Source organism: Diorhabda sublineata, chromosome 4 (assembly GCF_026230105.1).
Source record: "Diorhabda sublineata isolate icDioSubl1.1 chromosome 4, icDioSubl1.1, whole genome shotgun sequence".
NCBI lineage: Eukaryota > Metazoa > Arthropoda > Insecta > Coleoptera > Chrysomelidae > Diorhabda > Diorhabda sublineata.
Genome location: NC_079477.1, coordinates 12907242 through 12930978, shown reverse-complemented (window position 1 = coordinate 12930978; position 23737 = coordinate 12907242). Strand labels below are relative to the sequence as shown.

General features: G+C 32.2%; 1 protein-coding gene across 2 annotated transcripts in view; it reads left to right on the top strand.

The window, feature by feature from the left end:
• LOC130443109 (homeobox protein Hox-C4a) overlaps window positions 1–23737 on the top strand; it is an 86839-nt gene that overhangs the window by 47531 nt on the left and 15571 nt on the right. For both annotated transcript variants that reach the window (XM_056777579.1, XM_056777578.1), the window contains 2 exons: window positions 12130–12496; window positions 19451–19681. In XM_056777579.1, coding sequence (XP_056633557.1) covers window positions 12130–12496; window positions 19451–19679 — 596 coding nt within the window. In that variant the 3' untranslated portion in view covers window positions 19680–19681. The remainder of the gene's footprint in view (window positions 1–12129; window positions 12497–19450; window positions 19682–23737) is intronic.

The following is a 23737-nucleotide window of genomic DNA, read 5'->3' as shown; positions in this document are numbered from 1 at the left end:
AAGTATAATTAGTGCACCTATTCTTTTTACAAAAAATGTTGACTAAAATAACATAAATTCAACATCAATATAAATAGCAAAATCACTATGTATTTATTATTTGATTAGAAAGATGCGAGGTGACTAAATGTTATTATGAATATCTAGTTTTTTGGTTTACGCAATTGCCCTTAAAATCTACATTATCTTGTTCCGATTTTGTGATTTGTATGGTAATAATTTGTTACAATGAATTTGCAAAAACTTTCTTGTCGAAGATCATCAATTAGTATGATAAGATTTAGCGTACCTTAATTATTTGATCTAAATGCAGAATTTGATTCAAAAAATAGACTAAGGTCACTTTCAGTTCAGCAACTTTTTGAGACATTTCTTAAAATAACTCAAAAAGTGGTTGGCAGAATATCTTGAGAAAAATTGATTTACAACATGACTAGAGGGCATCGTCTATCATACACAAAAATTAGATTTGAATAGTTTTCAAGAATAAAAAATGTTGATAGGGTGGCCAAGTTACCCCAGATTTGGGGCTACTTAGGCACTTTTATAAAATACGTTATAGGTTCAAGCAGTACTGTGTCCATATTAGCCCGGATTTAGATAAAATGAGAACTTGTACAAACATAAAAGAGAATATGTATTATTTTTTATGTATAAAACACAGAATTGAGTCCAATATTCATTAATTATGATAAAAAACTTCTATTAACTTATTGAGCATTTCTTTAAAACAGTAAAGGAAGCAAACTCAGCCTTAACATCATCCGAATGAAAGTCTGCATCAGAATTATCGAACACTTGTCAACACGATTTTTTTTCTTTGAGCTCTTGCCTTTTTTAAAATCAGATAGACTTAAGCATAAAGAAGATGCAACCTATGACATCGACACAGGTTTGTCGATGTCACGTCATTGAAAGAACTTGGTGAATCTCTTGGTTCAAAAGATATGGGAGTCTTTTGAATTAGGAGTTCGTGAATCTTCGGGTTCGGGAGCTGGTGTATCCACGGCTAAATTTTTACCTGGTTGGATGTTTTAGTAGAATCTAGACTTCAGTGTTTGGAATCGGGAACTCTCTTAAGTGCTTAGTTTCAACTAAGTCAAAACTTTTATGAAGTTATGCTTGGTTTTAGGTATTGCATAATTATTTTAAATATTAATAAGGTCTATACAAAAACTCTACCTAATAATATAAGAGTATACGAGGGCTGCTATTGAAGTTTTGAAATAGCCAAATCAATCCAAATATTTATAATTAGATATGGCTTTATTGTTTTTCAAAATATAACCTAAGTCAACCTAACCACATAGCACATTCTGAGTAAGTTCATCATTTGAAAATATCAAACTTTATGATGGTAACGTTATTAGCATCCGTATTGCTATTTTTCACATTAGTATTAATAGCCCTTGCCATTCAATATTCAGATATTATCGTCATCTTTAGTACCCGTGGACTATTATCTACCAACTTTTGTTTACTTTTAAATTTGTTTTCGGTCAATAGGAGTTGCATCTTTCAGCGAAAATAGCTGAAACTCTTTTATATCATACATGGATATTTTCATTTTAAGAATAGCATGAACTAAAATATTGAATCAGATTTATTTTTTGAAATTTAATTGAATTATTAACATAAATGGAATAGTTTAAAAGAAAAAAATGAGAATAGTATAGTATAGTCTTATTCAAATAAAAAAGTTGAAAAAGAAGCTCTTAAAATAATTTGTGCTATTTCACATCAAATCTTTTATACACAACAAATTTCATTTTAATCCGGACCGTTGTAAATGACTCGCCTTTTTTGCTTGAAATATTATTATCAAATTCAACAATGACTCACCGAATTAATGGAATAAATAGTTCAAGTTCTCTGGGTTACTAGAATGGATGCTAACAAGTATTCCTACTTTAAAAACAACTTTTTGTTAGTATAAATCGCAGGTAATTTTCATTAACAAGGTCGTTACATTTTGAAAACACAGACGTTATCTATATGCACTTTCCATATACGGTATATCTAATGCTATGTGCAATTAATGCTTGTAATTTGAACATGATTACTATGGAAAGTGATATTGTCAAACGGGATACGATATAATATATGTGTCTAATGATCTCTGTAAAAACATTTTAATTGAGTTATTATGTAAACAAAGTTCAAACCAGTTCAAACATTTTATTACCATACAGATGCGGAATAGAAAATTTTAATGAAATGGATATTATCATATGTAGAATAGTAAATTAATAACTTTTACTTTGTTTTGTGGTGTATTAGAGATTCTTTATAGAATTTCTGATCAATAGTGATCAATTAATTGTTTCTATACTTCTTTATTTATTTTATATAATGTTTAAATAATTATTTGAAGAGTACAGGGGTACAACAGTAACCTGAACAACAAGAGCTGTTGATATAACCGAAGCCAAATTGTCACAAATTATAATAGCGTCTTAGAAAATCGAATACGTATGTGAGTTTGCTACATTTCCGTCACATTTCTTATCGGATTGCTTGTGGGAATACTAGAGATAGCCTGAATGGAGAGATATTTGAAAAGTATGTATGAAAGATGTGATCAAAAAGTTACAGATCCATCAAAGTAATGTGAATTTTGGTTTCAAGCATATAATATACTTTGACAGTGTTACTCATAAGGAAAGACGTAAGTTACTCAATCTGGCAATTATCAAAACTTGGCATCTGCACAAAATTCAAATTTACTTTATTACTTATTAATTTTATGAAAAAAACGAACCCGTAAAGTAGGCCACGCCTCTTCTTATTGTCAGAGTAGTTGTACTATTTTTGAAATAACTAATTATAAGCTGCAGTGTCTTTAAATCATTCTGAATTTGCTTGGTGCAGCACTGGTAGTACAAAAAGAATAGCGCAACAATTGTTCTGACAAAGTGAAAGCTACAGTAAATCATGATATTGTAACGTGTTTTAAAAGAATGTCTAAAATCAGTTGAAAAGCGATTTTTTCATTACAGAGGAAAAAAATTTTATGATTTTTTTTAATATTCTCTCCATAACTTATCATTTGTAAAATACGGAGCCCAATTAAAGAAACAAAATATTTCTTCTAGCTATCCAAATACCGAGCTGTCTTTTCTATTCCAAAAAGGATTAAAACAAAATAAAGGAAATGAGCAGAAATTTAAAAATTTGAAAAATGAAAAAAGGTGCATCTGGCTGGCTAGAGCTGGAGTTTTGTCTGAACGGAAAAATAAGAAATTTGATAGAGAATTCGAAACTATTGTAGTTAATTATTAGAAAGATATTCCTTCGGCGAATGATATGGCCCTTACTTATGTATTGCTTAAAAATTTATGTTTTATCGAAGCGGCAGTCATATTATCATTTTTCGGCGTTAAAATTAAGTTATTCCTTATCTCCACTATTGTTTAATTGATAACAAAGTGGAAACTATCTGAGCAATTTCTGTGATTTAAGTGATGGACAGAATATTATATAAGTTTATTTCATGACCAAAATACATATTTATTATTGAAACGTTTGGATTTCGCATTCCCGATTCGAATACATTTCCACTTAGAATATAATGTATAAATTTTTGGTATTATGGAACTCAAAATTACAATGGAGATGCTATATAATTTTCATATCATTGCTCATGCTTGAAGGAAACCAAAACAATGAGGGAACGTTTACGTTGAAAACAACAAAAAATATATATTTTTGTTTGGATGGAAGAGATGAATAGATTTTGAACTAAAAACAAGACAAATACTATAATGAGATATCAAATCATCTACTATCGGGGATGCTATTCAAAAGTCAAATCATATGACAGTATATTATATACTGGATACATTTATGATTATATCATTAATTATAAGAGATTTACTAAAGCCACCTCAAACACGATCATATAACCTTGGTATACGAGTATATGCTTTGTAAGTATGTATATAACGGAATCTTCACGGTGGATTTTTGAGCACTTCAAACGTGGGATTTATTTGAAATTTCTTACACTTATCAAGGACCGAGGGTAATTCATTTAGTTTATAGATTCATGGCATGATCCTGATCAGGATCTTGTGTAAAGTTGTATTTAACTGATAAATATCAAATTTTCATCCCTTACTAACTGAAAGCTAATGAAAGTAACAAATTTTGAAATACAAGTAATCATATAATTGAATTTGATTATTTTGAATGAGAAAAACGCTTAATGTTATTTCTCAACTATTTGGCAACATCTTCAATGTGACTGACATTCGTTTTAAATTATCTAATGACTTGAGGAGAATTGACATACACTCATATCTTACTCGTTCTTCCAGCTCTCTAGCTTTTGCTTGGTTTCATCTAAAAGCTCCGGTGTTTCAAGTATATCCATGAAACGAAAATAATAGGACTGAGATCCCTTTCTACTTATCTATCGACAGTGGCGCAGTTTGAGTTTGGAAAATAAGTGAGATAACTAATTAGTCCTGCAATAATTTTGAATATTGACAGTTTCTTCGGAGAAATCCATCTAATAACTTAATTTTCTAAAAATATTTTTTCTTTGTTCGTGACTGTCAACGTAGACTCTCATCCAACCAATATTGACAATTTCAAGGATTCAACTTATCATTAAATTCAACAGAAAACATGATGTTCTATACAAGAATAATGTTTTTCCCAGGTTTTTTATCCCAGATTTCTGAAAGTGCTTTGTGATTGTCAATGAATGCGCTTAGATATGCGCATTTCTTGACTTCGTAATCGAAAAAAAAACACAATATTTTCAGAAATGGGAGCTTAAGGATCACTTATCTCAACAAAGAAAAGTAGTACATAGGCGTGCAATTTACTCACTTCTTGGATAAGTTAAAAAAACTAAGAAAATGACAGAATACATTATACGCAATGTAACAGAAGATTGGATATTTCCTAAGACAATTTCATAATGACTCTATCAACATAAAATGGACGTCAAAACTTTTTCGCGTTCAAAAAATATCTGTCACAAACCACTCTACCTTCATATGAAATACCATGAAAATTATTTTCTAATTTTTGCTATTAAAAAATATTGTTTCATTTTTTAAAAAATCATTTAATTGGTGTTACATTGGCGAATGGGACACCCACGGATATTGAGAAGCCAAAAGACGAAATTTGAATATCCCCTTCAGCTATTATTTCCCTGATAACTATTTCATTTAGAATATCCATATAAAACTCTGCCTTAGATTCATCACAAAAAAATTCAAAAAGTTGTTTTATTGTTTGCAAAGAGAAATTTCTTGTTAAGTTTCTTTTAATAAAATAAATTATTTCCAACTATTATCATAATTATAAATAGCATTAAGATAAAATATCAATATTTTCTTCAAACTATGTTCAGATTCAATTCTTTGGAGATATTCACATAAAATTTCATCTCTGAAAATGGTTTTCTATTCAAATCTTCTTTATCGCATGATGAAAAAAATTTATTGAACTGTGACTTGTATCAAATATTATTACTTAAAACTATATTTTTCCAAATACCATAATCGTGTAAATCGGATTAAATATCATTTTTGTAGTTATTCGCTTCATTCCTCACTTTTGTTGCTTGAAAAAACTGACATTTCTTGCTCATTGGCGTAACTATGCGGTAAACAACAATTTGTACTTGACCCTATTATTTCAATAACAAAAATCACGATTTGCATCATCAATTCTTCGACCTATTCAGATATTCATCGCCTTTTATTATTTATAATCAACTATAAAGTAGGTATAACCAACACCGCTCAATGAACCATATAATCTTGACATTTTTTTTTTCAATTCTAAGGATCGTGAAGCCAGAAGAACCCAGACCACACCAAATATTGTTACTGACCTTGGTTTGACCTAGACTAAAAATGTCGGTGCAATTGTTGTTTACATCATTAAAGTGCACAATCATCGTTTGGGCAATATAAACGTTGTGTGTTTTTTGATCTCGTTATTACCGACCAGTGTCGTCGGAAGACAGCGTATCAATTGATGATACTTTTAGAATTTATTGGTATTGGAATCATGTTAGTATATTGAGTTGAGCAATAGTTATTTAGGTTCTTGAAATATGTAGATAAAGGATAACTGGTTTTTAAAGAATCATGAAGTTAGGAAAGATCTAAATTTTTTCGTATGTCTGTCTATAACGGAAACTACTCTGTGATAAATCTATAAATATATACTTTTACATCTCCATAAATCATTTTTTTTCTCACATAAACTTGTTATTTGATATTTGGAAAGGATTTGTTGATAAACATTTATTTATTAGCATATGTGAGAAGGTTTCACCAATAATCAGGGGCCAGGGTATTCGAGTGTATTTTAGTATTGTGTATCAGTGAACATTAAGTAATGAGTTTTGGATAGGATATCATAAAATTTGCTCTTTATGTGATTTCCATGGAAATAAACGAATTATAGAGTAAAATGTAAGAAGTATTTTATTTTCTTTCTTGTCCTTTATCAAGGAAGTAAGGGATGCGCCATGATACAAATACAATCAGGAGCGATATTTAATATACTCTAATACAATGACTGATTACTCTTTATAGAAAACTTTTGCACTATCAGAGTTTAAGTAAGGAGTGAAGCGTAGCTCTAATGATGGAAATTATATCGGCTCAGGTCGTGGAAAATATTGATAATATTGCACTTACTGTATATGAAACTAACAAAAACTAGTGCCTGAAAAAGATTCTTATTAATTGGAATTTAAAGATAATGCTACTTTTATTTTTTATCTTGCTATGGAATATAATTATTAAATCAGGTATAACCAAATATGAAGTACTTATTTGCAAATACCAGAGGAGCTTGCAGTGAAATGTGTGAGAAGGAAGAATGAAGAAAAACCTATAGTTAAGAGGATGTATAGTAAAATAATTTATTCGATTTTTATCAATAATAGAAATTTGTTTGTTCATTACTTTGTATATTCTGCTCAATATGTTCAGACCTACTTGATAGATTAGTTGATTGATAGAACTGTAGCGTGAGATTCGTGAAACCGATTAGTCCACTGATTTGCTTATCATCCTAAACACATGATTCCCAATAATCTTCCAAATAATAAGCATCTTCCTTCACTTAAATACTTTCTCAGCTGTTTGAGAATCTTTTTCATATTATCATATGTAAACCAATTTTCATTAACTTTAAAAATGACTCATTCCAGCAAGTAAGTATAGATAAATGGAAGCTCGGTCCATTCAAAATGATTATAATGATTGAGAGTCTTTTGATTTTCAATCTTACGTAAATGATTCCAATTTTTCTGTGGTGTTTTCATAGCGATGTGGCAGCATTAAATGTATCGGTCTACTTCGATTTCTTGAATCATTTAATCGGCTTTTCCAAAGTTTGGTCTACTAGTGAAGAGTTCATCTTTGAGATGATAGTTTACTGAACCAAACTAATTCTGATTCATACATAACTGCGCTGCAGTTTTCCTGTTATAATATGACTAAAATGGCTATTTGAAATCTCTCAATACGATGATTCCCAAGAAATGGTCGTAATCAGTTTTCTGGTCGATGAAACCGTCTTTGCCTTTTTTAGAGAAGTATCGGCATTTGCAACCTGCCAACTACATTGACGGTTTTTCTATTTACAGAAGTGAAGTAGTGGGCCCAGATTTCATCTAGAGTTATGAATTGACGTGAAGAATCTAACTGATACGGTTAAATCGCAAACCAATATGCGGATAGCTCACGTATGCATAATACTCCAGTCACTTTATGGCAAATGCTTTATATTGATAATCCGATAACCTCTTCCATCTCTTTAATTTCAATATTGATATTGATGGTTTCGCAGATCTGAAAAAGTCTGCCCAAAATCTTACGGTCGGGAAAGACGATGCTGCTTCTCTGTAGTGTCTAGCTCCTGTTTCATTTACATATGCGAATTGTCTACTTTGCAGAAAAATTTTCACTACGACTCCCTTATATGATTGTTATATAAAAAGTATACTGAACTTTACTGTAAATCCCAAAACGCACGCACGTATATGTACAGTGCTTTTAGGATAAAAGTATCCACCTTTAATAACTTTTGTAATACTGGTATTTAGAAAAAATCCAAAAACACGTCAATTTATGTTGGAAGGGGCAAGCATTATGGCTGATTTAAACTTACTGGAAAAGCCACCCCCTCACCCCTAGCAGCATCCCCTTTATTTTTTTAAATTACTTTTCATATGTTTTATGTAAAATTTGGATACTCCTCTTTGAGCTGATTTCAAAAATGTATAATACTTGTAGGTTAAAGTGGTTAGTTTATGAGATAAACAATTTTTCTTCTAAGAGCACAAATTTTACTTATTATTTACTTTCACCTTATTTGCCTGTACTAAAATGGGTTGTACAACAGTTCAAACTCTTTAATCTTTTTAACTGTGCTATTTATTCTAGTTGAAAAAATCCAAACAACAAAAAACTCTACTTTTTATAAAAGTTTGACATTGTCAACTAGAATTTGTAGTCACTATTGATAGTGTAATTTGATACATTATTTATTTTGTTTCTCTGAAATGGTTTACTCTTTGCAAGAAAGAATTGAAATTGTAGGTTTATACTACCAAAATAATAATTGTGCTAGAGCTGCTGCTAGAATATTTAACGAATTACATGACGGAAGAAATGCAAATCATAAGTATGTAATTCAACTGATGGAGAAATTTACCACAACAGGGTCTGTTTGCAATAAAGTGCATAAGCGAGAGGGACTCGTAAATAACGAAGAAATCCAAGTGGCAATTTTAGGGCAAGTCAGCTTAGAGGCTCAACAACCCCAATCGTTGTCAACAATAAGTAGAGCGATCGGTGTTTCATCTTCTACAGTTTTCCGAGTTCTACATAAATTCAAGTACCACCCATACAAAGTTAAGTTGGTGCACGAGTTGAATGAAGATGATTTTGATCGTCGTCTAGAGTTTTGCGAATCAATGACGCAAATTATCAATAACAATCCACAATTGTTAAACAATATTTGCTTTTCTGATGAATTCTCATGGTCATTAAATGGCTTAGTAAGTAGGCATAATTGTAGATATTGGGCTGAAAGTGATCCACATATTATGCGTGAATTCCATACACAACATCCCCAAAAGTTAAACGTTTGGTGTGGTATCCTAGGTGACCACATTGTCGGACCTTTCTTCATCAACGGAAATTTAAATGGTGAATCATATCTTGAGTTACTCAGGGAAGGGGTTGACCCACGTATTACAACAATAATAGAAAATAATGATAACCTTTCCGAAGATTTACTGGTATTTCAACAAGACGGAGCTCCCCCACACTATGCTATGCCGGTCCGACAATTTTTAAACGAAACATTCCCCACTCGTTGGATAGGTAGAAGGGGGCAGATGATGGAGTGGCCACCTAGGTCACCGGATTTAACACCCCTAGACTTCTTTTTATGGGGGTATTTAAAAACAAAAGTTTATGCTACCCAACCAGAATCTCTGGATGATTTACGAGAGAGGATAGAAAATAAATGTCGACAATTAAATCCAGCCGTATTAAGCAATGTCAGAGAGGCATTTCAAAATAGATTATACCATTGTATGGAAGTGAATGGTACTCATTTTGAACACTTATTGTAACTTCATAATAAATAGCACAGTTAAAAAGATTAAAGAGTTTGAACTGTTGTACAACCCATTTTAGTACAGGTAAATAAGGTGAAAGTAAATAATAAGTAAAATTTGTGCTCTTAAAAGAAAAATTGTTTATCTCATAAACTAACCACTTTAACCTACAAGTATTATACATTTTTGTAATCAGCTCAAAGAGGAGTATCCAAATTTTACATAAAAAATATGTAAAGTAATTTAAAAAAATAAAGGGGATGCTGCTAGGGGTGAGGGGGTGGCTTTTCCAGTAAGTTTAAATAAGCCATAATGCTTGCCCCTTCCAACATAAATTGACGTGTTTTTGGATTTTTTCTAAATACCAGTATTACAAAAGTTATTAAAGGTGGATACTTTTATCTGAAAAGCACTGTATATAATATAGATAAGTACTGACATCTTGAGATCCAAAAGTTTTCCGATAACCTTGTATATAAAGAATTTGCTGTATATTATGGGACACAAAAGCCCTTTTAGTATATATTACTGCAATAAATATTCGTACTTTTCTGCCAAATAGATAAATTAATAATAATATTTGCTCAATACAACAGTTCATATTAAAATTGGTATTTGACGTTACGTACAACGTTTCTATAGTTCTCACAACTAGGGAGGTCGTGACAATCAAATATAACGGCTTGTATTGTAAAACATGAGGAAATACATTCTAATTTATATATAGTTACACGTATTCTCTAGAAACTATAGACGTCCACTTGTTGTAGGCGCTATTTCGAAAATTTTTATAAAAACTATGATTTTTTGATATTTGCATACAAGAGAGATATTCAGAAAGTGATACATGACTTGAGAACATGAAATAAATTTATATATATATATATCCCCTTTTATAGCGTTATACGCCTTTGGGTTCCTAATCTCCAGGCCTGTCTATCTTGCCAGTCGTCGACTGCTAGGTTCCTTTCGGACATTGCTCTAGTGATTCCTTGTAGCCATGTTCTAGGTGGTCTTCCCCTCTTTCTTTTTTCTTTGGGGGTCCATTCTAATATTATTCTTGGTAGTCGTTCTCTTCCCATTCTCTTAACGTGTCCGTACCAAATCAACTGTTTCTTTTCTATATCTTCTACTAAAGTTCTTTCTACTTTCAATTGTCTTCTTATTTCCTCGTTTCTTATATGTTCCGTTCTAGATATTCTTGCTGCTCTCCTCCAGAAATCCATTTCCACTGCATTTAAGTTATTTTTTTGCTTTTCTGTAAGTTGCCAAACCTCGGAGCTATATGTAATTATTGGTTGTAAAATGGCGTTGTATATTCTCTTTTTTGTTTCTGGTCTAATATTCTTTTGCCACAGCACTGAGTTCAGGGCTCTTATTACTTTTCTTCCTTTGGTTATTCTGTCCCTAATTGTTTCCTCGTTTCGTCCTGTTGTTGTTAGTTTTACACCTAGGTATATGCATTCCTTACAGTTTTTAATTATTTTTCCCTCTAGATCTAAATTCCCAGGTGAATCTTCTGATCCTATACATATGTATTGTGTCTTCTCCGTGTTAACCTGTAGACCCCACTTTTGGTATTCTTCTATAAGTTTTCTAGACATGTACTCCAGATCTTCTTTTTCCTGTGCTACCACTACCTGGTCATCGGCATAGTGCAGTGTATACAAGGTGCTCTCCCCAATAGTTAGTCCCATTCCTTTACATTTTTTTTTCCAAACTCTTAGGGCTTCATCTATGTATATGTTGAACAGAGTTGGGGATAAACAACATCCTTGTCGCAAGCCTTTGGTTGTTTTGAAGCCGTCTGTCACCTTGTTACCTATTTTTATTTTTGCTGTTGTGTCTCTGTATAGTTCTTTTATAGCCTTTATTAGAGTGGTATTTATGCTCGTTCTTTCCAGAACCTCCCATAATTTTGAGACAGGTACTGTGTCATACGCTTTCTTCAAGTCTACCAATAGTAGGTGCACTTCTTGTGATCTTACGGTTCTCTTTTCGATTATTTGTGATAGACAGAAAATACTACCTATCGTCGATCGACCTGCTCTGAAGCCGTTTTGTTCCTCGGATTCGTATGGGTGATATTCTTCACAAATGATCTCCTTTATTATTTTTCCGTATAACCTACTGAGCGTACTAGTCACTGTAATGCCCCTATAATTATTGCAGTCTTCCTTATTTCCTTTCTTGTATATGGACGTGATCCATCCTTCTTTCCACGTTTGCGGTATTGGTTCTCCATTTAGATGTCTATTGATAATTTCTGTTAGGATATTAAACAGCCTATTTGCTAAATTTATTATATTGAAAATATTCATATATTTCGACAAAAGATGTGTTGTAGTGATTTTATACGTTAATTGGATAGGAATAGGTAATAGAAAACTGAAACTCTACGGGCAAGCAACAAATTTATTTATAGCTGGGTATTATGCATAATAACCAGAAAGTTCATAATAATAGCTATATGAATTTAATTTCTAATCAACTAATCTATATTTGTATTGTTGCAGCAACGGGAGCGTTCGCACCCGGTATGGAACCAAAACGCCAACGAACCGCTTACACCCGCCACCAAATCTTAGAATTAGAAAAAGAATTCCATTACAACCGATACCTGACGAGGCGAAGGCGTATAGAAATCGCTCATACGCTAGTCCTTTCTGAACGACAAATCAAAATTTGGTTCCAAAATCGTCGAATGAAGTGGAAAAAGGATAACAAATTACCGAACACAAAAAATGTTAGGAGGAAAACGAATCCTGCCGGGGTGACAACAACCACGACGGGGTCTGGCGCTAAATCTGGGGGTAAAGTTCGAGGGAAAACACAAAACAGCACTCCGGGAAATAACAATGATAAACGGAAAAACAACAACAGGTCAGTGCATCACTGCTAAACGATAAAAGATGCTTTACTTTTCGAGCTAAGTAAAAAGTCCATTAAATAGAAAAAACGCACTAAAGCTGTACACTCTGATTTATTGTCACAGTTCTATTTTTGCTTTAAATATATTTGTCTTTGTATGGATTGTGCGATAAAAACGATAAAGTATAAGTCAGTTTCAAGTATTTGAAATTATTGAAAAAAATCAAAAACAAATTTATAAACAACGTGCAATCGGTCAATCTCAAGTTATAAGAAAATACATTAACCAATCCAATTCTTCATTAAACAAATTTTATCGAAAAGTGAAGCAATGAATTATAACCAGAATGTGACTAGTCTCCAGTTAATATACGAGATGCAATAGACTTACAAGGTCGGATTATGTACGGTTCCAACGCCTTTGTCCGTATCAGATCATTTCGAGCCATGATACAGCGTGTATTACAAAGCTCGATGTTTCGATATTGTCTTATAAAATGTCTACCATTCAGAGCAACTGTTTGGCCGTTCAGAGAAAAATGATAGTTAAAAGTGTTTACTTAAAGTTAGTAGAGTGAGGCAAATGAAACATACTTCATCATTAATAATTCGACCTTCTTTCTTCTTTCAATGCATTTCCAATAATGTATGTTCGCGATAACATTTTACCTCGCTTCTCCATTTCTTGCGGTGTGTATTAAGAATTGTATATCATGTAGTCCTGTCCACTGCCTGATGGTTCGCCGCCAAGATATTTTCTTCCTTCCGATCCCTCTCTTTCCTTCAATTTTACTTTCTGTCAGTAGTTGCAAATTTCTTCGTTGTTCAATCTAACCTTCCAAGGCACCTTGAGGATTCTGTGGTGCAGCCACATCTCGAAATCCTCCAACTTGTTAATCGCAGTCGTCTTCAATCTCCAGCCTTCCATGCCGTAGAGAAACACCGACCAAACGTAGCACTTCACGAACCTCAGTCGTAGGTTAAGATCAAAATCGGGACAAGTAAGCACTCTTCGAAACCTCAAGAATGTCTGTAGGGCTTGTTCAATGCGACATTTTATTTCTTTGTCTGATTCCCAATCTACAAAAAGCCTGATTCCCAGATATTTGAATTTATGCACCCTCTCTAAGGGCATTGCGGTAAATGTTTTGGTGGCGTTTATATTTATGTTTCTTGAAATAATCAAAGATTTTGTTTTTTTTTTTCGTATTGTTGCCTAGTTTTATTTGCGCTGTTTGGTTCAGGTATAGGTTTTCAATGGATGTCTTTCTGATCTATATCGAGCCTTTTAAGGAGCTACATTAGTTTGTGATGCTGTACGCGATCGAATGCCTTTTCAAAATATATGAAACAGAGGCAAACGTCCTTTCTCTGGTGATAGCAGTTCTAGACAAACACTTGTATTGCAACTATTGCCTCTCTTATGCCTAGCCCTTGCCAAACCCAAATTTCAAGTCGCTTATGTCTCTTTCACATTTTAGGAATAATCTTTGGTGTATGATTTTAGGAAATATTTTTAGCGTATGGCTCATCAGGCTAATAGTCTATGGTCTTCGTATCCTCTTGCATTTGTCTTCTTAGGCAAGGGGATAAAAGTAGTACCTAACCATTGACTGGGGTAGTGATCTGTCTCATATATGATGATAAATACTTTATGCAGTGCTGTTATGCCTCTCTCATCGAGGAGTTTGAGAATTTCTGAAGGAATTTTATCTGGACCAGCCGCTTTAGATATTCTTTTTTGAATTACGTATAGTTTTTCAATCTCCCCTTTAGTGATCTAACCTAACCAGTTAGAGAGGTAATGGTATCAACTGGGGGGCTATCGTCTTCAAAAAGTTTTTCTATATATTTTTCCTAAACATTGATCTTCTCTTTGCTGTCGAGGACTAACTGGTTGTTAGCTTTTTGTGTAAATTAAAATGGTCATGTTGATTTTGCATTTGTTCTATTACCGAGCATTCTTGTTTAAGCCATTCGTTTTTTGCTATTATAATCTTTGATCTTATAAGTATTTGAATATCTTTGTACGTGTTGCCATCTGTTTCGTTCTTGTACTTTCTATGTTCATCCATCAACAATAAGATTTTATCAGTCATTCATTTTTGCTTTTTGTTCTTTGTTTTATAATCTAATTTATTTTGCATTGAGCTTTTTACACTGTCCATTATTTTTTGCCAAGAGTCTGCTAGGTTTTCTTCAGTATTTGGTGTTATTGTTTGAATTTTTGTGTTAATCTCATTTGACATTTCTGCTGAATCCCTTAATTTTTTCAATGCCACCCGTCGCTGTGTGGTTGACTTTCTTTGACTAAAGAAATTTTCTTGATGGCCATCAATAGTATGTGGTCAGAAGCTACATCTGCCCCAGGATATGTACTGGCTCTCTTGATGATCGAGCGGAATCTTCGGTTGATGAGGATGAAGTTTATTTACTTTCGTATTGCATTGCAATTGTGCAATACGAAATCAAGGGCGATGGCGGTGAAGCCAAAACCATCTATTTGTGATTTTCATACTTTCTTCTTGGAAGAATTGAAACAAACGATCATCTATCTCATTCCTTTTTCCGAGACCATAAGGTCCAACTATTTCTTCAGATCAACCATTTCCCCCTTTGGTGAAGTCGCCCATGACTCTGTTAAACTCTTTCTTTTCAGTCAATTTCAGCAGTTCTTGGATTTCACCATGAATCCGTGGTTGGCTCGTGTACCTGTATTATGTTAAAATTGGTTGGCCTAGCTTTGAGTTTCAATCAAGCAGTAGCTCTTTTGTTACAACAATTCCCACACTTTTTCTGTATTTTGAATCGTCATAGCCAGAGTAGGAGAATACTCCATTTCCGCACTCTCCCATATTATGCCACCAGGATTCAGCAACGCCCAGAATGTCCAACATTTGTACTTGATACATTTAAAGCCGTTCTCACCGGAAATCCGAATGGAGAAATATTTATACCTCTAGAATATATTAAATCAAATGTACTCATGTTATTGTCTTGGAAATAATAATAATGGCGGTTTTCCTTTGCCTTCTTTATGCCAAATATTGGTTCGTGTATCGGCCGCCTACTCTGGATCAGACCCTGTTTGTAACCGCCCAATGTAGGAACAGACGTTACGTGGGAATCTTCTTAGCTTCACTACCGCTGTCGTTGCTGATCCCTCTCACCAACGACAAGGTTATAATTCCCCTAGAGAGAGAAATAATTCTATAGCTCTTAAAAAGCACGAAAAAACACGAAAACTTACGAAAAATGGTTTATCCATGATATATATTCATGGAATGTAAGCAAAACAAAAAGTGCAAACTGTCACTTTCAAGGAGGCTGATCCAGGAAACTGATAGAGAGATTCATTGTTCCATTTTAACTATGTGGCTTAACATATGTCGCTTTGTATTTTATTCAAATCAATAGATGAAAGGCAAGTTCTACTGTACAAGCGTTTGCGAAAATATCTCGAAAAAGACATTCAGTAAAAGATGGGTTAATGGTTCAACGAAATGTTTCCCGAAAGCTCCGTCTAATAAATTTGGGAAAATAACTATTCTACATGCGAGGTCAGAGGGATATATGCCAGAACATCTGTTGCTAGCAGCCAAGAATATTTCGGTTTCCAGCTTGGATTAACACTGCAATCCAACAACCGTAGTTTTCGAAGATTGATTTCAAAATGAATTAATGCTGTATATACCACCGAATAGCCGTATAGTGATAAAGATCCAAGTTTCAGTTTTCTGATAAAGATTATATGGCATAAATTAAAGTCAATGCTCACAATAATATACCTACCCTAAACGGTAGTGTGATCGGGTTGATAAAGACGAAGTTAAAAATGACACCGCTGAATAATTGCCAAACTGTGAAAATTGAGAACACATATAGATGTATGTACACAAATATAAATAGTTCAGAGCCAGTATTAAACTTATTATTGATTAGCAAGATACATAGAAATTTAACTAGATGGTATAAAGTAATAAATGAAATGTTATAAATGTATTTATGTTTTAATATATTGTGTATCATAGTCGATTTAGGATTGAAATTCAATAGTTCCACCATATTAAAATTTCAAACTTAACAATGGGACAACAATGTAAACCAAATATACCCTGTATTAAAATCAATTTTATAAAATACGAATTTCTCTTAAAATATAAGTAAAATTCCAAGTATTATAATAATTATAATATCAAAACTCTGCACAATGCCCTCCCAATAAATAGCTATAAACTTACGACTTATGGGTCTTATCGAATTTTATATAGATTTCGGTACTAAATTCGTTTTCTTATATTGTAAAAAATACTACAAACAAAAATTAAGTACTCATCAATATTATTCTGTTCCTGTAGATGGTTAAAGATAATATTACATTTAATAGAAAATTGGTATGGTATCATCTATTCCAATTTATAAACCACTTTTTCCTATTGCATTTGGTATTTCATTGACTGGGTTTTTATTTGTAATTGTGTCTCAACTCTATATTGTTTTATCCCCTTTCTTTTGGCAATGAAAATAATAAAAGGGTATCTATTGGAAACAAAATATGTTGTAAGACTAATGTTGTTTAATATAGCGGAGTTTGTAACATAAATGTACAAATTTCCCGCAAAACGCACTTTTGCAGCGCCGACTGTTTCACAGATAATCCTCACATACTCAATTGTATTAATAACTATAGAGTATTGTGTCAAAAAACTATCAAAAATAAGGAGCAAATCTATTTCTAAAATCGTAATCTCGAGAGCTAAAAATTTTATCGTAAGATCTCGACCCAGACGAACTTATTTTGTGAACGTTAGTAAGAATATTGATCATAAAATTCTGATTAAAAAACTAGAATATTATAGCATCCGAGGTATTCCATTAAAATGATTTGTATCTTACCTTGAATGTAGTAAATTGGTAATTGTCATTCGTGGGCCTCAGGGTTCAGTTTTGGGTCCAGTTCTTTTTTTTATTTTCATCAATGATCTCACAGACCTACGGATCAATGGTCAAATCACTTTATTCGAAGATGACACCAGTGTAACCTGGAGTGATCCATGGGCAATGATCTCATCACTATTAAGTCCTGGTCTGACGCAAACGGTCTCTGTTTAAATACTGAGAAAACTTTAGCTTTATCGTATAAAAAAAATTTAAAACCTCTAAAACTAAAAAATTAACCTATGCTTGCTTTGCCATTAAGTCTGTGTCTGAACAGCTCGATTCTCGTACTGCTTTAGCAACTTACTACTCGTTATTAGAATGGCATCTTCGGTATGGTTTGCCTTTCTGGGGGTCTTGTAGTTTGTACCTCTTCGATTCTATCTTCAAATTACAAAAAAGAGCTATTCATTATATTTAGGGTTTTAGTAGTAGAGCACATTGCGAATTCTATTTTAAAAAACACTAAATTCTAACTCTCCCCGCTCTCTTCAGTTTAGAATCTGTTTGTTTGGTTCGTAAACACATCCACAACTCAACTGAGAGACTCATGCATACCTACCCCAGTGGAAGAAAGAAATTGAATATTTACCTTACTATACCTACTTCTGATCTGTAGAAAAATTTCATTATCTTCAGTGCGAAAAAATTAGTCAATCAGCTACCTTCTGAAAAAAAAAGGCAAAAACTTTTGATAAGTTTGACAAAGGCATTTCTGCTTGAAGGATCTTATTATTCTGTGGCTGAATACAATTTACCATAGACTCTAGAGACTGGCATAATTCAATTTGTGATGTAAAATATTATATACATTATAATTACTACTATTGAATTCAATCATTATTTTGTATTTTTATATTATGTAATTTAAAATTATGTGACAATAAAGCTTATCTCTCTCTCTCTTTCTCTGTCTGACTCTATCTCTCTCCAACTACTCAGCTACTTACGGTAGTTTCCATGTTTTACTCTTTGCAGTTGAGTTACTCCATCTTAAAAACTCTTTTTATTTTTCTAAATAATCTAAAATAACTTACATAAAATATACACTTGTCTTTGCCATTAGTTACTCTGAAATTGCTTTCCACCAAACCATTTTTAAATTTGGAACCAGAAAGTAATCGGAGGGAGCCAAATCAGGTGATTATGGAGGATAAGATAATTGATAATTAAGCAATTTGGCTAATTTTTCTGCAAGAATAGTGGACAAATAAGCAGGTGCTTTGTCGTGGTGTAACTAAACAGTTCTTTCTAAGGAATACATTAATAATTATATGAGTGTGAAAACTAATAAATCAATAATGTAGAAAAAATTACAGAAACTACCAATAAACCCCAAATTTCTTCGTATTATTGGAGATAATAAGTATAAGAAATTGGTTTTTGAACATTAATGGATAGAGTCGTGAAATTGGAACCTTAGAACCTCTACGACTGAACGGTGCTCCAAATGAAATATTACAGATGCTAGAATTAGGGAATGTTTTAAACAAGCCTAAAGCTTGGTAGTGTAGTAGGGATGTAGTATGGTATTTTAAACCATTTTTTCTAGTAGACGCATAAGCTATGGAGTCATAATTGATAAAAATTTTGTATATTAGTATTGGTATGGTTAATCTAATCAATTTATGTTGTGTTGCCCAATATTTTTATCAAATCATACATACATTTTTGAATTAACTTATCTAAAAGAGTTTATGTCTAAATGCCTTTCTTAGAAACTTTGTCGAAGACTTGAAACAGATATTTCTATTAAAGAGGTTGGGTTAAAAAAATAGTATATGAATGCTAAAAAATACAGACACTGTTTTAACAATTTAAAAATACAATCCAGATTTACTTGACTATATGAATTATTGAATGTTTAGTTTGATATTGTGTTCATATTATGTATATAATCCCATGTAAAGCATCATTTTCAAAAATTCTTGTTTGTTTATAGTGGTTCTTCCAAATTATATTCAATGAGAGTATTCTAATTGTTGAAAAATTTATTTACATTACATATCATATCTCTTCGAATTCCAGGGATTTAGACGGCCTTGGTGAAAACATGCTGGATATGTCTCTGACTGGTCAACATCAGATTTCTCACGGACATCCCGCCCTACACCATGGCATGTTACACAACGATCCCAGTATGCATATTGGCTCGTTAGGATCCTCGCTCACACCTCTCCCGTCATCGCCGGGATGTGGCGTTCCCGGTACGCCGCAGCCTGTTATAAAATCTGATTACGGACTCACTGCTCTCTAAAAGTGAGTAGAAAGCTCAATGTGTAGACATTAAAGAAATTTTGCATAATTGGGCAATATTTAACTGTGATTATATATTATAATGAAATTCGAATAAACATCTTTCATTATATAATATTAAAAAATATTGCATGAACAGATACATTTACTTAATAATCTATACTCAATTTGGAATTTGCTCAATGAACTTAAAAATTCGAATTTTGTTAGATATTATTTAGAGCTATTTTCGATACGTGGGTACTATTAATATACTACAATTTATATTAAAAGATATTTACCATTTAATGGGGATAAGAGGTGTGTCAAATGGTCATTTATTTACAAGGTTTCCAATAAAAATCAAATATATAATTGGTTCAACTTCTTCAAATTAAGCATTAAAGTGTGTCATATTAAAAGATAAATTAATATCATCTCAATACTGTCTTTCGCGGTCTGTATCATTTGATTTCGCTACAACCCGATCGTGAATGTGTGATTTTTGGCGGGATTTTGTCCACATAATATGTAGTTATTGGGAAAATAAAAACTTCCTCTAACACGAAAAAATGTAACAAATACTTCTTTAGGGTTTTTGATGATAATAATAAAAATTGTAGATATTTAAACTGTATTTGATGGCTTACAAGGCGATGGTATGTAAATCCAAAAAGTCTCGGCCGGTATGTTATTTGAGTCCACTCTACTCCTGTTCCTTATATTTCCCATATTAGCCGTTCTATTTTAAAAAGTCCAAACTCTTTAAGATATACCGAAAGAAATGCATCTAATAGCCATAAGTCTGGGAAAATTATTGGCCATTCTGTAGCGGAATGTCTAATCTAATGTCTTGTAAATATTTCATCGAGATATTACTATGTAAAATTTTATCAAAATGTTAGAAAGCGTCGTCCTGTTGAGACCTTAATTTTTCACTGAGGATATCTGTTACTACTTCACACTATGTCATAATTATAGGTGGAGCAAAAATCTTAAATATTTCAAGTAGCCGTTATGTGTAGGCCTACTCTCTTGTTAATAATAACTGTGTTGTTAATGATAATTGTCCGTACATTTAATTAGCGTGGACGCTGTTCATTAACAGGACATATCCACTGTAGGTTTTCCTGATTTGAGAAAAGATTAAAATGCCTGTTAAATTATTTTCATTTAATAAGATGGATGGATAGTCATACTTCACATCGGTTCATCATTTCCTATTCTATAATTCTATAATTTTACCAAAGTCATCTTCCAAATTCTTTTGGACAAAATATAAGTAATATGATTGGTATTTCTATTTGTATAAAAACTTTTCATTTGGTTCTCTAGGCATAGCATGATTATCAGCCAATAAAATCATTGATATGTAGATCTTCATGTACAGACATCTTTATGTAAAATAGCCGAGAAAAGAATATTTCACCGACAGTACCAAGTCAAATAATATTTAGTGTTAAGTAAAGTCCACAATTCCTTTTGTTGGGATGGATCAGTCACCATCTATACCTATTCGTTTATTTCTCGCCACAACCTCCTATTTCCTGACTTTTTCTGCCAGTTTCTAACTTCTACTATGCTTTGCCGCTTCTTTTTCTACCACCAGGATCATTATAGCATTATATTGTATGTTATAGATTTTTTACAACATCTTCGTCTCTGAGCTGTTCAGTTATTGCTCGTTTTGATATCATGCCATTATACCGTTTACTAACTTTTACCTGTCTGATTGTATGAATTATTTTTCTTCTCTGTCTCCTCTATTATTGATCACAATACCGAGGTAATAAACATTCTCTATTTTTATAAATTCATACTAACTTTCATCTCTCACCTTGACATTGCTTTTCAAACTTAACAGAAATGTTAAAACTGAAAGCCTGGGACAAAATATTCATTATTTCACTGCCGAAGCATTGCTTAGGATTAAACTCATTTTATGCTTCAGTTTAATCTAAAACATGACTTTCAATGAATGTTAAATGTAAATCTATCAATAAAATTTGATGCACTCACTGCTCAAGTTTCCTTTTTCATCCAGAATCAAATATATTGGGATTTATATACCCCCGCCTAGAAACCAAGGGTAGAAAGTGGATGAAATTTTCTATATAAGTTACATTATTTGTAACTTTTTTGTTTTTAAAATAATTTCTGACTCTATAATCATAAACGTAATAGAAAAAAGAGGGAGTGGTATAGTAAAATTTTTTATGGTTATAAATGCTATTCCAAACTTTCACGTAACATTATGGTATCCACATGATAATGAAATTAAAAACGGTTTGGTTTGATACCGTAATATTTCAACTGGATGCAGATAAATTAGAGAAATCAATAATTTTGCATTTGTCCTTGATTGAATCGGCATAATTCTATCACAATATAAAAACAATTAATTATTCCTATTATGCAAAATCTAATTAATAATTAATTTATAAATAACTCACTGACAATATGAAAAATTATTCGATCTAATAACATGAATCATCAATAATTGTGTCGCAAAGAATAATTAAGTTTGTTCGAATTATTTTTATCTTAAAATTGTGTTCTATAATATATTTTATCGAACTCTAAAGACTACATAATACATAATTTCTTTTGAACATATTTCGACCATATAACTGATTCAATGGATACTGTCTTGTTTCAATACTTCTATTATAAAAAACTTTTCTTAATTCTGATTGATCATGTAATTTGTTATTGGATTCCTTTTTTTTATCTAGCTTTTCAAATTCAATTCTTTATGAAATTCTGTTTAAAATTTTAATCATATCACTTTGTGAAGAGCTCCTCCTCAGCTCCTCATGACTTACAACTCCATCCACTCCAAACAATGTGCATGATTTACGTCCCAATAAATTTCTCCCCTGCTTTTCATAATTACAACTGCTTCTTTTCTAATATGTACTTCTCCATGTCCACATTATTAACTACTTCTTTTCTTATTGTATTGAACTCGGAAAATGGATATTTTTCCTTTCAATCTCTAGAAAAGTCTTATTCGGATGATTTGCTTTTGCTACTATAGTTCAATCGCAGCATTTCGTGAAGTCCTGTTGCAATATTATGGTGGTTTTTTATCCCATATTGTACTGTATTGATTTTTTATTATTGTATATTCTTGCGTACTGTCGTACTGAACACTAAAAATTGTCTGGGAACCATGAGTGTTATAAAATGCACACAAACAAAATCGAAAAGATATTGACAGTCATCTATTAAAAAAGTATTGATAGGACAGAACATAGTTTTTCAATATTACTACGAATAAATCTTCTCCGTTGAAAATTAAACCTTCAGCAGGAAAGATATGCCTATTTTGATATGCTTGTAACTTTAGAAGATTACCTCTAAGAGTGAGTCATCGTTACAGGTCTTATTATATCAATTAACCCCAAAATAAAGTGAAGCGATAAAATAAAATCAACGGGGATTTGGGCAGATGTGTTTCCTATGATAAGGCTCCCAGTCACATTTCTGCGATAGTAATAGCCGCCAAAACTCAGACAGGCTTCAAAATAGTTAAAAATTCTCCATGTTCCACAGATTTCTTCTCCAGTGGTTACCAGCTGTCAAATATTGTGATATACGTCTTAATTTACATTTAGCATACCATTATTTTTTATTCACTGCTGTTCTTTTTACTTCTTTCGATACTGTACTTTTTTTTCAATTATTGTATCAATTACTTTGTTCCATGTAACTTTATATCTTCCTTTTGTTAGTCTATTTTATCTTCCCGTACTTTCTCCACTGGTCTCGAATATTTTATTATTTGTAATTGACCTCACCAACTAAACTATCTCTCGAGATCTTCTCATATTTCGTTATATATTAACCTATCCTTTTTTGTAGTACCTTTCACATGCCTAAGATAATTCAACTCTGAAGCTTACTATGCACTTTTTTCTATTAATAAGAATCCATGTTTCATAGCCAATATTGATCTAAAAATTGCTTAATAAACATTTAGTATTGTATTTCTTGAGACTACTTTTTTTATTAAACAAGTAATTGTCTATACTATAATATGTATTTGAAGCGTTTATAATTCTCTTAGCATTCTTT